General features: G+C 47.9%; 1 protein-coding gene across 7 annotated transcripts in view; it reads left to right on the plus strand.

Annotated features, from left to right (window-relative positions):
- LOC146338188 (myotubularin-related protein 9-like) overlaps positions 1 to 17,654 on the plus strand; it is a 33,172-nt gene that overhangs the window by 11,926 nt on the left and 3,592 nt on the right. For 4 of the 7 annotated variants that reach the window (XM_084816076.1, XM_084816075.1, XM_084816077.1 and 1 more), the window contains 6 exons: positions 4,508 to 4,633; positions 5,016 to 5,189; positions 11,420 to 11,637; positions 14,786 to 14,947; positions 15,158 to 15,299; positions 16,381 to 16,601. In XM_084816076.1, coding sequence (XP_084672202.1) covers positions 4,508 to 4,633; positions 5,016 to 5,189; positions 11,420 to 11,637; positions 14,786 to 14,947; positions 15,158 to 15,299; positions 16,381 to 16,601 — 1,043 coding nt within the window. Of the gene's footprint in view, positions 1 to 4,507; positions 4,634 to 5,015; positions 5,190 to 11,419; positions 11,638 to 14,785; positions 15,300 to 16,380; positions 16,602 to 17,654 lie in introns of all 7 variants that reach the window. The other 3 variants (XM_084816072.1, XM_084816073.1, XM_084816071.1) reach the window with 1 other exon arrangement.

Here is a 17,654-nt window from a genome sequence, read left to right on the forward strand (position 1 = left end):
GCATGTTATCCACAGCCAGTCCACACATTCCTTGGGGAAAGGAGGCAGGGGATGGGTATCCTTTCTACCCCTGGTCCTCTCCAGCTGTGGATTAAACCTTTGGAAGGGAAAGGAAAAAGATTTGTGGTTGCTTAAAAGGACCACCAGGGGGCAGGCTGGGCCATCAAGGGCAGCCATTTTGATGAGACCCCCCCCATCATTACACGGAAGCAAAGATGTAACGAAGAGCATCCCTACACTACCCTAAAATCCCGTATGTAAAATGGGGCTTTCTGCTTCCATTTTAAATGTAGGATCACAACGGACTCCCTTTACACACGCATCCTTCACCCGCACCCTTTTCCCCCTTATCTGAGTCTTTGATATGTTTCCTTATACAGCTGCTAGATGGCGCTGTGGTCTAGCTCCTCTTATTGCGGCCTTTCGTCTTTTCACCGGGGGGGGGGGGGGGACACTCAAGGAGAACTGAAGTGCTGTAATTTGATAGCTCATTGGGCTTCTTCATGTGGAGCCTTTAACCTGCTATTGAGATGGGTTACTCATGGAAGTTTGCGGGTCCTTTACAGCAGCGGTCCCCAACCTTTGTGGCACCAGGGACTGGTCTCATGGAAGATGATTTTTCTTTCTTTCTTTTTTGAATATATTTTATTTATTTTATCTTTATAAACGCTACCAGAATTACCAACAACCTACTCAGTACTTCAATTCTCATCCATACAATATTTATTTAGGACAGCATAATAACAGAAAGAGAAGAAAGAAAGGAAAAAAGAAAAATAAACTCCAACATCTCCCAACCTCCAATGGTATTCTATTTTAAAGAACTATCTATTATACAATCTTACAATTTAGTAAAACAATCATTTATATCAACGCAACAGTTCTACACTTCATTCCCAAAAGGCTGAATATTAGTGGAAGACAATTTTTCCACGGACCAGGCAGGATGGTTTCGCTGATGGACTTCCGGCCGCTGGGATGCAAATGGCGTCCACATAGCGGACGCCATTTGCATCCCTGTTCTTTGCAGTAATAGGCTACATAAAGATTTACGTAGCCTATTACTTGAAGAACAGGGGCACAAATGGCGTCTGCTACGCGGATGCCATTTGCGTCCAAGCTGCCAGAAGTCCGCCAGCGGCCCAAGCTGGCTGGGGCCAGCGAGGATTCTGGGGGGGGGGGGACAGATCGCCCCCCTCCCCCGCAGACCCAAGGTAAGGGGGTTTCGCACACCCCTACTGCAGCCCGGTTCCTAACAGGCCACAGACCGGTACCGGCCTGGGGGTTGGGGACCCCTGCTTTAGAGGACGTTGTCCACTTCCAGGGTGTCTCCTGCATGAAATGACCTCTATTCCATTGTTTAAAAGATTGAAGATAACGAGTTATCAAATTACAGGACTTGAGTTCCGCTTGAGTTCCCTCTGTGAAAAGAGGAAACTCCGCCATAAGAGGAGCTAGACCCCAGTGCCATCTAGTGGCTGCGTAATGAAACATATGGAAAACTCAGATAAGGGGGGAAAGGAGGGGGAAAGCAAGGGGAAGGAAGTGCGTGTAAAGGGAGTCCGTTGTGATCCTGCATTTAAAACCGAAGCAGAAAGCCCTGCTTTAGATGCGGGACTTTAGGTTGTTGTAGAGATGCTCCTTATCTCCGATCTTTTCACAAAAGGAATAGAGGTCATTTAGTGTGGGAGGCGCCCTGGAGGTTGACGACATCATCTAAAGGACCCGCAAACTTCTGTGAGGAACCCATCTCAATATTAGGATAAAAGCTCTGTGTGAAGAAGCCCTAAGACATTTGTTTTAATGGCATTTTTTAAAAACTTGGCTGATGACAAACCCAGGTGGGGCCTGTGGGCAGCTGAACCTGAATCTAGGCTGGAACTGGATGTTGTCCCATCTGGGGTGCCTGAGGTCAGTTGCCCAAGATGCACGTTGGCCAACTGGGAGCCCCGCAGCCAGAAGAGTCTGCTAGGTGGACCGAGCAAGGGCCCTATCAAGACTGGACTAGCCCAGCCAGAACCGTGCAGAGGCTGATGTTGGACGTGTGCATGCACACGCACACTTACTTTCCTTTCTGTGCCTAAAAGGGGCTCTGAAGCCTGAGCGCCCCAGTCCCAAGCCTGGACAAGCCCCCAGCCGGGAACAGCCTGACCATTAGGCAAAGTGAGGGGGCTGCCTCAGGTGGCAGTCAGCGGGGGCTGCTGGCTCTGATGTCAGTGGGGCAGCGAATCCGCTCCAGGTTTCAGTCAGAGCTCTAAGGGGGCTAACCAGGATAGCTCCTTCAGAATTCTGATTGAAACCCGGAGCGGATTCACTGCCCCACTGACATCAGAGCCAGCAGCCCGCACTGGCGGTGCTGCAGGGCGAGGCATTGCAGGGGAGAACGGAGTCCACGGCACAGTCTGTCCTGTGCCCCCTCGGCTAGCCTGCTGCTCTTAGGTGTCGTGGGCAACGCTGTCCTGGGGCCAGCGTTAAAGGAAGGTCCAACTGCCAGTCTGGTTTGTTTTTGTACATGGAACGGGAGCGGGGTGGGTGGGTGCCATCTTGCCAGGCAGCAAAATATCTTGGGCCCCAGCTTCAGCCTTCGCTCATGAGGGCCCAGCTTGAGCCCCTGGAGTCCCTGACCATCGGCATGGCTCTCCTGAGATTGCAGAGCAGCAGCTGCAGGCAAAACCCAGCCCCACGCCTGACGCCACCTGGCTCCCAATTACCCACCCCAACTGGGAAAGAGAAAGAGGGGGCCGCCGATCTGCCTCTGAGCCAGGGGGACTTAGCAGGAGGCTGTTTTGCTGAGGGGGGGGGGATTTGGCCCACTCCTCTTCCACTCCCTTGCCAACCTGGGCTGTGGGGAAGCTAGCTGCAGACTGGTGCCCTAGCGGAAGGCCGCAACGTGCTTTAAGGTTTCTCTCCCCTCCAGCAATGGGAGAGAAGAGAGAAAGCAACAAACGAACGGGGAGTTCCAACACCGCCACTCAGCACAAGGGGCCACTTCTGCTACACTGCTTGCCAGCTATCGCATTGCATCGCATTGATATTCCCACTTCCTCCAAGGAGATCAGGGTGGCATTATTGATGTTATTATTAATAATAATATTTATTTTCTATACCGCTTCTCATTTGCACAAATCCCAAAGTGGTTTACAAAACCGTACAACATATGTGGTTCTTCTCCCCACCCCCAAAGTTTATCCTAACACCCCAGTGAGGTAGGCTAGGCTGAGAGGCAGTGACTGGCCCACGGTCTCCCAGCGAGCTTCATGGCTGAGCAGGGATTTGAAACCAGGCCGAGGCTGACACCCAGCCATAACCCCACACGGACTCTCACAGATAGGGCAGGGGAAGGGTGGCACTTGCAGCCCCCTCAGGGAGCTTTGCCTCATCCTCTCTGGTGACTGCCTGGGCTGCAGGACAAACCCAGTGTGACCTGGCCGACATCCCACGGGCAACAGGAAGGCTCTCTGGTGCTTTGGCATGGTCTGCCAATAGCCCATTCCTTTGCCCACCGCTAGCCTGCCAGGCAGTGTTTGCCTTTGGATGTCCTTGTTGAAAGGCAAATAATATCGGAAGGCAGCAGAGGGAAAGATAAGCACAAGAAGAAAACATGTTTTTTCCTCGTTAGGCACAATTAACCCCTCAAATGTATCACCATCGGGACATCGCTGAAGGGCTACGACAGCCATGACAGGAACAGTTAGTGTGTCCTCAGGACCCAGTTCTCACAGCCAGAGCTGTGCATTAGGTGCAATTCAGAGGGTTCTCTGGGACGCACATAAGCTCCCGTGCTGCCTACGCAAGAAGGCCACGCTGTCCTGCAGGGCTGTGTGCACTTGACAGAAGGGGCTATGCAGGACACTGAAGGCCCCCCCCACCTTATTCATTCCCTATCCCTTTGGCTCCTGAGATGTCAGCAGGCATTGCCCATGCACCGTCAAGCTTACCTTTGCAATCATAGTGACTAGAAACTTGGTTCTCTATTTTAAAAGAGAGCAAAAGCTGACCTTGCTAGGCAGCTGCACTTTGCCTCCAGAACTCCTTCTGTGAATTTGCCTTCCAGGACCCCTTCTGTGAATCTGCCTTCTGTGAAATCACAGCAGAGACTCACAGCCATACTGGTTCTGTGGGTTAGCACTAAAGAGGAAAGAAGTGGGGAGGCCTGAAAAATAGGTGGGCAGGATGGGGTGGCCCAGGGTGTAGGAGAATCCTGCTCTTGCCCAGCCCGTAACTGTTACAAACAGCTCTCATTTCAAGGAGTAGCAGCACAAATTTGGGGTTTTCAATCCTGCTTTGGGGCAGTGGGGGGGAAATAAGCCTTTGCTGCCCCCCTCCATGTTGTTAATAAGACCAGCATGAACCCAGGGCAGGCACAGCAGCAGCTACCTGGTGCTCAGGTAAAAGATGGCTTGAAGGAGAAAGGTATCCTGTGGTCCTGGGAGTCAATGAAGCCACCATTGGGTTGGGCAAGGCCTTAGCTGATCCCGAGATGACTCGCTGCCCTTCTTTCCAACAGGCCCTCTCCTCCGTGGACTCAGTGATGATGATGTACCCCTTCTTCTACAGACCCCAAAGCATGAAGCTGGAAAATGGGTGGCAGCTTCACGTACTTGAACAGTACTATCAGCAAATAGTTTCAGATGTGAGTAGCGAGACCTATACATTTATGGAGGCAAGAAAAGAAGGCTGGAGGTGTGTGTGTGAGCTTGGATGCAAATCCCTCACCCATTCTGTTCCCCTTCCTCCCAAGTTAATGGCACCCCCTCTCTCTGCCTCTACCCCACAAGTACCTCTTCAGCAGCTCATGTGATCTACAAGTTGTATTGTCAGAGATAGACCAGGATTCTGCCTCTGAAGACCCCCCCCCAAAGTTAACCAAGGCATCCTTTCCCCACAGACATGCCTCCCTTCCCTTCAAAACAGAGCAAACAATCTCACCCTAAGAGTCAGCCCTTGACCTGACTCATCTCCTTGTCCTGTAAAGTCTACAGGAAACAGACTCTGATGTTGACCCCACTTCCCAGACAGGCGCCTGGAGGCTCAGCTATGTCAATGAAGGTTTTGGGACCTGCCCCAGTTACCCACCAGTTGTCATTGTGCCAGCCACCGTTGATGACGGAGCCCTGAGGAAGAGCGCCCGCTTCCGCCAAGGGAGACGGTTTCCTGTCCTCAGCTATTACCACAAAAAGAATGGGACCGTGAGTCCAGCTCCTTTCTCATTTCCTTGTTCTCTTATATTATATATTTAATATATATTTAAGTGGAAAATTGCCCAGGAAGTCCAACACAGTCACATTTGACTTCAAAAGAGGAAACTTCTCTAAAATGAGGGAACTGGTGGAAAGGAAGTTGAAAGGGGGCGTCAAGAAAGTTAAATCCTTTCAAAATGCTTGGAGGTTACTCAAAACCACAATAATAGAAGCTCACCTAGAATGTATACCACAGGTTAGGAAAGGTAGCAGCACCAAGTCCAAGAGATCACCGGCGTGGTTAATGAGCAGCGTCAAGGAAGCTATTAGAGAAAAGAGGGCTTCCTTCAGAAAATGGAAGGCTTGACCAAGTGAGGGAAACAAAAGGGAGCACAAGCTGCAAGCAGACAATAAGAAATGTATTTATTTACTTATTTATTTCATTTTTGTACCGCCCAATAGCCAAAGCTCTCTGAGATGCAAAAAAGCATTTTGAGGCGCTTATTGCTAACTTTATCAAGGCCAATAATAAAGAATCCTTTAAATATATCAGAAGCAAGAAACTATCTAGGGAGGCAGTTGGACCATTGGATGACAACAGAGTTGTTATTCAGTCGTTAAGTCGTGTCCGACTCTTCGTGACCCCATGGACCATAGCACGCCAGGCCTTCCTGTCCTCCGCTCTCTCCCGGAGCGTGCTCAAGTCCATATTCATTGCATCAGTGATGCTATCTAGCCATCTCATCCTCTGCTGTCCCCTTCTCCTTTTGCCTTCAGTCTTTCCCAGCATCAGGGTCTTTTCCAGGGAGTTTTCTCTTCGCATTAGGTGGCCAAAATATTTGAGCTTCAGCTTCAGTATCTGTCCTTCCAAGGAGCACTCAGGGTTGATTTCCTTTAGGATTGACTGATTTGACCTCCTTGCAGTCCAGGGGACTTGTAAGAGTCTTCTCCAGCACCACAGTTCGAAAGCATCAATTCTTCAGCACTCAGCCTTCCTTATAGTCCAGCTCTCACAGCCATACATTACTACTGGGGAAACAGTAGCTTTGATTATACGGACCTTTGTCGGCAAGGTGATGTCTCTGCTTCTTACTGTGCTGTCTAGGTGTGCCATAGCTTTCCTCCCAAGGAGCAAGTGTCTTTTAATTTTATGGCTACAGTCACTGTCTGCGGTGATCTTGGAGCCCAAGAAAATAAAATCTGTCACTGCTTCCATTTCTTCCCCTTCTATATGCCAGGAAGTGATGGGGCCAGATGCCATGACCTTAGTTTTTTTCATGTTGAGTTTCAAACCAGCTTTTGCACTCTCCACTTTCACCCTCAACAAGAGGCTCTTGAGATCCTCTTCGCTTTCTACCATTAGGGTGGTATCGTCTGAGTATCTGAGGTTGTTGATAATTCTCCCGGCAATCTTAATTCCGACCTGTGATTCATCCAACCCGGCGTTTCTCATGATGTACTCTGCATATAAGTTAAATAAGCAGGGTGACAATATGCAGCCTTGTCATACTCCTTTCCCAATTTTGAACCACTCGGTTGTTCCATGTCCGGTTCTTACTGTTGCTTCTTGACCCTCGTACAGGTTTCACAGGAGACAGGTAAGGTGGTCTGGTACTCCCATCACTTTAAGAATTTGCCACAGTTTGTTGTGATCCACACAATCGAAGGCTTTAGCGTAGTCAATGAAGCAGAAATAGATGTTTTTCTGGAATTCTCTTGCTTTCTCCATGATCCAGCAAATGTTGGCGATTTGATCTCTAGTTCCTCTGCCTCTTCGAATCCCAGCTTGTACTTCCGGTAGTTCTCGGTTCACATATTGCTGAAGCCTAGCTTGTAGGATTTTGAGCATAACCTTGCTGGCATGTGAAATGAACACAATTGTGCGGTAGTTTGAACAGTCTTTGGCATTGCCCTTCTTTGGAATTGGAATGTAAACTGACCTTTTCCAGTCTTGTGGCCACTGTTGAGTGTTCCAAATGTGTTGGCATATTGAGTGCAGCACTTGAACAGCATCATCTTTTAGGATCTTAAATAGCTCAGCTGGAATACTGTCATCTGCGCTAGCTTTGTTGTTAGTAATGCCTCCTAAGGCCCACTTGACTTCACTCTGTAGGATGTCCGGCTCAAGTTCAGTGACCGCACTATCATGGCTATCAGGGACATTAAGATCTTTCCTGTATAGTTCTTCTGTGTATTCTTTCCACCTCTTCTTAATCTCATCTGCTTCTGTTAGGTCCCTACCTTCTTTGTCCTTTATCATGCTCGTCTTTGCACAAAACGTTCCCTTGAGATCTCCGATTTTCTTGAAGAGATCTCTAGTCTTTCCCATTCTATTGTTTTCCTCGATTTCTTTGCATTGTTCATTTAAGAAGGCCTTCTTGTCTCTCCTTGCTATTCTCTGGAACTCTGCATTCAGTTGGATATATCTTCCCCTTTCTCCCATGCTTTTCGCTTCCCTTCTTTCCTCAGCTACTTGTAAAGCCTCATCAGATAGCCACTTTGCTTTCTTGCATTTCTTTTTCTTTGGGATAGATTTAGTTGCTGCCTCCTGAACAATGTTACGGACCTCTGTCCATAGTTCCTCAGGCACCCTGTCTATCAGGTCTAATCCCTTAAATCTATTCCTCACCTCCACTGTATATTCATAAGGGATATGATTGAGGTCATACCTGAATGGTTTAGTGGTTTTCCCTACGTTCTTCAATTTAAGCCGAAATTTTGCAAGAAGCAGCTCATGATCTGAGCCACAGTCAGCTCCAGGTCTTGTTTTTACTGACTGTATAGAGCTTCTCCATCTTTGGCTGCAAAGTACATAATCAATCTGATTTCGATATTGACCATCTGGTGATGTCCATGTGTAGAGTTGCCTCTTGTGCTGTTGGAAACGAGTGTTTGCTATGATCAGCGTGTTCCCTTGGCAAAACTCTATTAGCCTTTGTCCTGCTTCATTTTGTACACCAAGGCCAGGCTTGCCTGTTATCCCGGTGATTTCTTGACTTCCTACTTTAGCATTCCAATCCCCTATGATGAAGAGGACATCTTTTTTTGGTGTTAATTCTAGAAGGTGTTGTAGGTCTTCATAGAACCGATCAACCTCAGCTTCTTCGGCCTCAGTGGTTGGGGCATAGACTTGAATTACTGTGATGTTGAATGGTTTGCCTTGGATTCGTACTGAGATCATTCTGTCATTTTTGAGATTGTACCCCAGTACTGCTTTTCCCACCCTTTTGTTGACTATGAGTGCTACTCCATTTCTTCTAAGGGATTCTTGCCCACAATAGTAGATATGATGGTCACCTGAATTAAATTCGCCCATGCTTGTACATTTTAGTTTGCTGATTCCCAAGATGTCGATGTTCAATCTTGCCAACTCATGTTTGACCACCTCCAGCTTACCTTGATTCATTGATCTGACATTCCAGGTTCCTAAACAATATTGTTCTTTACAGCATCGGATTTTCTTTTCACCACCAGACACATCCACAGCTGAGTGTCCTTTCGGCTTTGGCCCAGCCGCTTCACTCTTTCTGGCGCTACTTGGAAATTCCCTGTGCTCTTCCCCAGTAGTACATTGGACACCTTCCGACGTCATATCTTTTAGCCTTGTGATACGTTCCATGGGGTTTTCTTGGCAAGAATACTGGAGTGGGTTGCCATTTCCTTCTCCAGTGGACCACATTTTGTTGGAACTCTCTGCCATGACCTGTCTGTCTTGGGTGGCCCTGCATGGCATAGCTTATGGCTTCACTGAGTTACTCAAGCCCCTTCGCCACAACAAGGCAGTGATCCATGAAGGGGGACAACAGAGTTAAAGGAGTACTAAAGAAGGACAAGGAGATTGCAGAGAAGCTGAATGAATTATTTTCATTTGTCTTCACTGCAGAAGATGTAGGACAGGTATCTGTGCCTGAGCCAGTGTTTTCAGGAAGGGAGACAAAGGAACTGAGGCAAACAGTGGTGACAAAAGATGAAGTTCTCAATCTTATTTACAACCCGAAAGTTAATAAATCACCAGGCCGAAATGGTATCCATCCTAGAGTTCTTAAAGAACTCAAATGTGAAACTGCACATCTTCTAACAAAAATATGTAACATGTCCCTAAGATCAGCCTGTGTATCAGAGGATTGAAGAATGGCCAATATAACGCCAGTTTTTAAACATCTGGGAAATTGCTGGCCAGTTAGCTTAACATCTGTCCCAGGTAAATTGGTTGAAAGCATTATTAAAGATAAAATTTAATAATGTAATAGTAAGCATATAGAAGGACAAGCCTTGCTGGAAAAGAATCAACATGGCTTCCACAAAGGTAAGTCCTGTCTCACTAAACTTTTAGAGTTCTTTGAGTGTTAATAAACATGTAGGCAGGGGTGATCCAGTAGACATTGTTTACTTGAACTTCGAAAAGGCTTTTAACAAAGTCCCTCACCGACAACTCCTGAACAAAATTAGCAGTCGTGGAATAAGAGGAGAAGTCTTCTTATGGATCAGTAACTGGTTAAAGAACAGAAAGCAGAGTAGGAATAAATGGTAAATTCTCCCAATGGAGGGATGTAAACAGTGGGGTCCCACAGGGGTCTGTATTTGGATCAATGCTTCTCAACTTGTGAATAAATGATCTAGGATTAGGACTGAGCAGCGAGGTGGCCAAATTTGCTGATGACACCAAATGATTTAGGGTGGATAAAACAAAAAGAGACTGCGAAGAGCTCCAAAAGGATCTCTCCAAACTGGGAGAATGGGCATCCAAATGGCAAATGTGGTTCAGTGTAAGCAGTTTTAAAGTGATGCACATTGGGGGGGGGGGATCCCAACTTCATGTAGATGCTGATGAAATCTGAGCTAGCAGTGATGGACCAGGAAAGAGATCTCAGGGTTGTGCTGGACAGCTCAATGAAAATGTTGACCCAGTGTGCGGCTGCTGTGAAAAAGGCATCCATGTTAGGTATAATTAGGAAATTAATTGAAAATAAAATTGCTAATATCATACTGCCCTTATGATTACACACTCTTGGAATACTGTGTACAGTTCTGGTCACTGCACCTAAAAAGAATATTGTAGAGTTGGAAAAAGTGCAGAAAAGGACAACTAAAGCAATGAAGGGTCTGAAGCATCTCCTCTATGAGGGAAGGTTGCAACAGCCGGAGCTGTTTGGCTAAGAAAAGAGGCGAGTAAGGGGAGACATGATAGAAGTGTAGAAACTTATGCATGGTGTGGAGAAAGTGGATAGGAAGACATTTTCTCCCTCTCTCATAACACTAGAACCTGGGGTCATCCCATGAAGCTGACTTCACTTCCACAAGATGTAATGATAGCCACCAATTCAGATGGCTTTAAAAGGGGATTGGACACATTCCTGGAAGAGGAGGCAGCTATCAATGGCTACTGGTCCTGATGACTCTATGCTACGTCCAGTACCAGCGGCAGTATACCTATGTACACCAATTGCTGGGGAATATGGGTGGGAGGCTGTTCTTGCACTCGTGTCCTGCTTGTGGGTTCCTAGTCAACAGCTGGCTGGCCACTGTAGGCTGGACTAGATGGACCCTTGGTCCTATCCAGCAGGGCTCTTCTGATGTTCTTACACAGGAGCAGTGCTGTGCATCGTGCTACAATTCTAGCAGGGCAGGGTGGCAGAAGCACATAACGTTTGATATTGACAATCTCGGCGTCCATTTTTCAAAGCAAAGTTTCTAGCCCCTGTGAGTGAAGAAGTTATACAAAAATAACTGAGAAGCACAAAATATGTTTGCCAAATGTGTACACCTGCCAAAAGCAAAACATAATAGTTTTGCTCATTTTCTTATCTTGCATAATTCGTGCACCGAAAGTCATGAATTATGCACAATATGAAAATAAGCAGAACTATTACGTTGCATCATTTATACAAGATATTCCTCTTTATGTAATTACATTAGGAAGCTGCCTTATACAGAATCAGATGGGTCCATCTGGCAGCGCCCTGCAGGCTCTCAGGCAGAGGTCCTACCTGGTGTCCTACCTGGAGATGCTGGGATTGAACATGGCACCTTCTGCATGTAAAGCAGGTGCTCTTCCAGCTGTGCTACAGCCCTTTCCCAAAAGCAGATGTTCAAAAGTATAGTCTCCCAGGCCCCTCTGGAAGTAGTTCCCCAAGGATTTGAATGGGCCGCCACAGGACGAGGAAGCAGCCAGGAACGGCCCAAGTGCCACCGAGGTTTCTCCCTCCTCCCAGGGTGCCCGTACCACTTTGCTTTGGCAGGTGATGATCCGCAGCAGCCAGCCCCTGGTGGGGCCCAACCGGAAGCGCTGCCCAGAGGATGAACTGCTGCTGAGCACTGTGCTGGAGGGAGGAGACCGTGGCTTCATCCTGGATACCAGGTCAAAGCAGGCAGCTAAGCAGGCTCAGGTGATGTGGGGGGGCACAGAGCACCGGAGCTGCTACCCTTGCTGGAAGAGACTGCACCGGCCCCTGGAAAGGTGAGCAAGTTCTTGCCCACAGCCGTCATTTACAGAAATAAACTAAATAACGAGCGCCACATCACAACCAAATGCAGCTAAAACACACACACATGTTAATGTCAGTTTCTAGAAGAAAAAAGACGAGGAGGAGAAGGGAAGAAATACACTTGGGGCAGTCAGCTCTTTCTAAAGGCACGTGGAGAATAAGCAGGGCTTCGGCCACTGGGCAGTACAGAAATGTAATAAATTCATTATTTGTGCTTCTGTAGCTGTATCTATGCTACAGATGTGTACTGGTTCAAAAATAATTCCTTCCCCCTATTTAGGACAAGATTAATGAGACAATGGCTCTGGGATTCCCAGACAAATAAAATTTTTCCTTCAAATCAGCATCTAAAAAAATACAATTCCACCGGTACCTAAACCCTCAGAGATTAAGTTGTATTTATACTCTAAAAAGATATTTGCAGGCATTGTAATTCAACACTTTTTCAACAGGGTTTGTGAGGGCATGTTCTGTGATATGAAATTGTTCCTGATTAATTACATGTCAAGTTATGCAATTCCAGAAGATCCTAGGCGGGCACGGCTTTGTTATCTTGGAGATGCTGTGGAGGAAGCCAATCTAGAGATGGCAATACATTTGCTTACAGCTGTTAAAACATGTGTAGCAGCCTCTAGGAGGAAAATTGTAGCTCTCTCATTCTCAGAATAATCATACCCAGATATGGACTATTGCCATTGTATCAAAATGAATGTATGATAAAAAGGGCTTCCTCTAAATTACAAACAAGTGTATTGAAAGGGGACATTGTTCTGTTTTGGAATAACAAATTCCATGATAATGTTCATCCATATATCAGTGCTAGAATTCTAGCTGAAGACTAGCTTTTTTGTACAGTTTTGATTTTTTAAATACATTTTAAAACAGGTAACCCCCTCAACCCAGAGAAGCGTGGGAAATTTACTTCTGTGAGGTATGAGGGGATCTCTATTGGGGAACTCTCAATATCCTCATGAAACTACACTCAGTACCGTAATTAAAACTAATATGAGAACCAATTTAAGCTTGTAGTGGAGCCCTTAATGCCTTGGTGGCTAGAAATGCCAGTTTTCAGGTCTGGCTGGTTTGCCAGCTGCAGCGCTCCATGAAGAGAGATAGCTTGGCCACACTGATCTATGCTCTGGGGACCTCAAGTTTGGACTGTTGCAATGCTCTGCCCTTGAAGACTGTTCAGAAGCTGCAGCTGATGCAGAATGAAGCGGCCCAGGTGCTGACAGGCTGGTAGGACTTGTATCACCCCAGTCCTAAAGTGTCTGCTCTGGTGGCCGATTTTTTTCCAAGCTCCCTTCAAGGTGCCATGTTAACATATAAAGCCCTAAACAGCTTGGGCCCCAAATATCTGAAAGAGCACCCCCACCCCTATAGACCAGCCTGGGTGTGAAGATCCAGACAGGAGTCCTTGTTATCAATACCACCACACTTGGAGGTTTGTGGGGTGGTGCGTGAAAAGGCCTTCTCGGTGGTGGTCCCAAGATTGTGGAATTCCCTCCACTCGGAGGTGCATCTGGAACTTTCATTGTATGCATTTCATCAGCAAGTCAAGATGCACGCTTTTACTCAGGTCTTTAGAAGTTGTTGACGCTTTTGGATTATGACTTGAATGGAGCTTTTGATTGTGATTTTAAGTTGTTTTATATTTTTATTGGTATGTGTGTACCCTGCCTTGGGACTGTAAGGCAAAGGGCAGGCCATCCATCTAAATAATAAATGAAATATGTAAAAAGATGGCTGTTACATAAGTTAAGAATTTGGTATTGGCCACAGAATTCAGCATTTCCATTTTCCTTTGGTGAAAAAAGTGATGTTCCTAGTCCTTAATTTGCCAGGGGAAGCCTCACATAATAGGGCTGTGCCAAGACACCTCTTGCTCCTTCCAGGGCATGGCAGAGGCAGAACGCCACAACAGCGTAGCAGCCTGGCAAAGAGACCAGGCTATGAATCAGGAAGTCCCCAGTTCAAATCTCATCTCTTCCACGATCCCTCGGGGTGGCCCTAAACAAGCCACTCTCCCTCTCCCAGCCTCAGTCCCCCCAGTACACATATGGGGGCAATAATGCTACCTCACATTACAAGGCTGCTGTCAGGATTACAACCAGGCAATGCGACCGGGTGATTTGTAAGTGCTGTACAAATATTAAGTACTAAATCAGCCAGAATGGCAGGGCCCAGAAATTAATGTGTGTTAAACACACATGTGTTTAACATGTGTAATGTTAAAAAAAACACATTTTTATTAATGACTTGGAGGAGGAGGTTTTATTGTTTTAGATTTTAATTGGTAGTAGCTTGTCCATGGTTTAATATGTTTTTAGCTGTTTAAATTATTTATTGTTTTTTACTGTTTAAATTGATTTTAACTTTACACCACCCTGACATCTTAATGATATAGGGCGGGACACAAATGTTTTAAATTAAATAAATAAATAAATGTTACCTCCCATTAGCAGCCCTTGCTGTGACAAGAGAGACAGCAGGGCAAGACCTTTCTTAGGACCCAGTAATTACAAAGAGGTGAGCAAGCTCTCAGCTCATCAGAACTTTCCACCATGTTGGATGTTAAGGAAAAAGCACACACTTTAAAGCAGGGCGGGGGAAGAGGAGAGGATGTGGCAGTGATGTCCCCTCCCTTTTTAAAAAAACAACTGCTTGACACCCAGCCTGGTGAAGCTGAAAGCTTGCTCCTTTCCTCGCAACATTGTCTTTGCCAGACCAAAGGCCTCGCTTTATTGGGACATTTGGGATTTCTCTAGGCGGCCAGCACGGCAGCTCCCCGCAGCTTTTGCCCAGCAAGGGAGTAGATCATTAGAAATACAACTCCGACGTCTCAGCCAAGGCCACAAGGCAACTTGCCCTGCAAGTCAGGGAGTGCTCAACGCCAGCCAGCACCTTGCTTCCTGTAACACATGACAGTTTCTGAACTTCACATACAACCTTCTAGTCAGGCCAACTGGGAGATGGGAACCTTTGAAAATACGCATCACAAGCTTTCACCCCCAAACCAAAGTCACCCAGGGACCCCCAGGCCACAGCAACAGGGGAACTGAGAAACAAGGCTGTCTGACCATGCTTGCCCTCGCTTTGCTTCCCCCCGCCCCGCCACAGGGGTCGTGGCCTTCAGGAAAGCTTCATCAAACTGGTGGAGGCGTGCAACGACCCGTCCCCCAGCACGGACCGCTGGCTGAGCAAGCTGGAAGCCTCCAAGTGGCTGTCCCACGTCAAGGAATCGCTGAGCACTGCCTGCCTCGCGGCACAGTGCATGGAAAGGTACAGCTGTGGCTGGGGCCCTGTTCTCCCCCCGCCCTTCCCCGAAAGGACCAGCCTGGTCACCACCGGCTCAGAACGGCTCAAAGGAGATGGGTGCTTCTGGGGAGCGGGGGGAGGGAAGGCCAGGAAGAGCCCCTTGGTGACCGCGCTGGGCCAAGGCCTACAGCAGGGCACAGCTGAGTTACTGGGCCTTCTGTGGCGTGCTTGCAGGGAGGAGGCCTGCATCCTGGTGCATGGCGCCGAAGGGACAGACACCACTCTGCTGGTGACAGCCCTCGCCCAGGTCATCCTGGATCCTGACTGCAGGACGCTGGCTGGCTTCCAGGGGCTGCTGGAGAGGGAATGGATACAGGTACCTGCAGGGCGTCATTTCGAGGAGGAGGGAGAGGAGAGGGCCCGAGACTCCACGAGAAGGGTGCCCCGCTGCATTTCAAGACCACGTGCCATTATCCTCAGGAGGAGCACCCCAACGCTAGAGCGCAGAGGTGGGCAACTTGTGAGGCTGCAGTTGTTTTGGCCTACAACTCCCAGCATCCCTCACCATTGGTTGTGCTGGCTAGGGCTGATGGGTGTTGAAGGACAAAACATCTGGAGGGCCACAAGTTGCCCATCCTGTGCTCAAGGTATTCCATTGCTCATCCACCTGTGTCTGTGTCTCTGTCCGTGGCCTCTGCTGATAACGCTGAGGACTGCAGCTGGGACAGGATGCTTTAAAAAGCATCCCCCAAACTGGTGCTCTCCAGATGGTTTGGACTACAACTCCCAGTGTTCCTGACCATTAACTATGGTGGCTGAGTCTGATGGGAGTTAAGTCCAAAGCATCTGGAAGGAACCAGATTGGGGGAAACTGCTTTCAACATTTTTTCCAATTTAATCTTAAACATACTCCAAGAGCGGGCCTTTATACTGGAACCTTGCCCACCCACCCACCCACCCCTCCGCTACTTCAAGCCTCAGAAATGTTTTTGGCTCTTTCCTACCGAAAGAGTGCCCTTCCCCAATTTGGAATTCCTGCCCCATAACTGCAGTTGTCTGAGGAACATCTGTGTACAAAGGTGGTTTTGGACGAATGTGGGGCAGTGTTATTGATTCACACATTCCAGGGCTACAACCTCGCATTCAGAGCCAGTTCCAGAGTTCGAATTAAGCTCAAATGAATTGCTCGTATCTCCCAGGGTAGAGGGCAATGGTCATGCACCCTTGCCATAGCTGTGACAGACATAACCTGAGCTTCCCCTTGGAGAAGGGTGAGATCTGAGATGAGAAAATCCAGAACTGCATTCTGCAACCTGAATACGTTATGGTAATTGAACTCAACCGCACCGTATTTGCTATGTAAGCATTCTGCTCCGCTAGCCACGGAGAAGGTACAGGGTAGACTATAAGCCATACTTTTGTGTTCCCAGCTACCCATCATTCCTTGCTTTCCACAGGCTGGGCATCCGTTCTCCCTCCGCTGCGCCCACTCAGCCTATTCTCACGCCCGGCTCAAGCAGGAGGCACCCACGTTCCTCCTCTTCCTTGACTGTGTCTGGCAGCTTGGACGCCAGTTCCCCTTATCACTGGAGTTCAGCGAGCACCTCCTGCTGGCACTGTTTGAGAACAGCTATGCATCGCCCCACGGCACATTCCTGTGCAATAACGAGAAAGAAAGGTGAGGCAGGACTGGGTAGATCAGCTGAGGAACGGCGCAAAAAGGGAGCTGGACCTGGTCAGGGTGTCATGAGGCTCAGGCCCCCCAAATCTTGTCCAGGGAGCAGAACCAGGGCTTTCTGCTCTCAGGGCACGTGCTCTGCTACTGATCTATGGCCTGTCCAACCTAAAGGCAGAGGGGGAAGTTCAAGAATTCAGGGCCAAAATTACACGGCATTCCAGTGCAACTCTTCTACTGTTACCAGCTCTCATTAATCACACCCCAAAGTGGTGACGTTGAAGTAAGGTACAGGAAATGCAGGACTAGTGCACTGGGTCAGGATAATGTCCAATGAAGGAACCAGCCCAGGAAGGGTGGGAATCTCATCCAAGAGGGTGTTCTCCAGGACAATTCGGAGAGATGGACTCATACCTCCCATTTGGTGGTAGGTGTTCAGGCACATATCTCACTCTTCAGCCAAGCTAAAAGATATGCTCCATTTTCATTCAATGAAGAAAATGTGATTGAAGAATATAGTGGGGGCGGAGGGGTGGGCCAGAATTGCTGCAGGTGATGGGCAGGAGAGATAAGGCATCACGGGGAGGGGTCAGTCATTTCTACCTCTGCCTCCCCCCCCCCCCCCAACCTGCAGGCCAGTTCAGTGGCTGCAGCATCCAGATATTATATGTTTAGTGTCTCCCGACCCCCTATCACCTTACTTTTGATATCATGGCAATTTTCTTGGGGATTGCAAAAAAGAAACACAATTTGGGGATGAGGAAAGGTGACGAGAGATGTTTGCTCTGGCCTAACTAGGGATGGCAGAGAATTCCGCCACGGATTCCAGTAAGAAAAACTACGCTATTTGCATTCCCCTTTTTTTTGCCGTAATAGCCTACATAAATAATTTACGTAGGCTAGAATGGCGAAAAATAGGGAATGCAAATGGCGGCTGCCATAGCTGCCGCCATTTGCATACGCTAGGTTTTGGGGGGGGGGTTAGCCGTGATAGGCCACGTAAATTCTTACGTGGCCTATCACGGCAGCCTGGCTGGATGCAAATGGCGGCCGCTA

The sequence above is a fragment of the Heloderma suspectum genome, chromosome 10 (genome assembly GCF_057233095.1).
Source record: "Heloderma suspectum isolate Gila_16-S chromosome 10, 16-S_ref, whole genome shotgun sequence".
NCBI classification, from domain to species: domain Eukaryota; kingdom Metazoa; phylum Chordata; class Lepidosauria; order Squamata; family Helodermatidae; genus Heloderma; species Heloderma suspectum.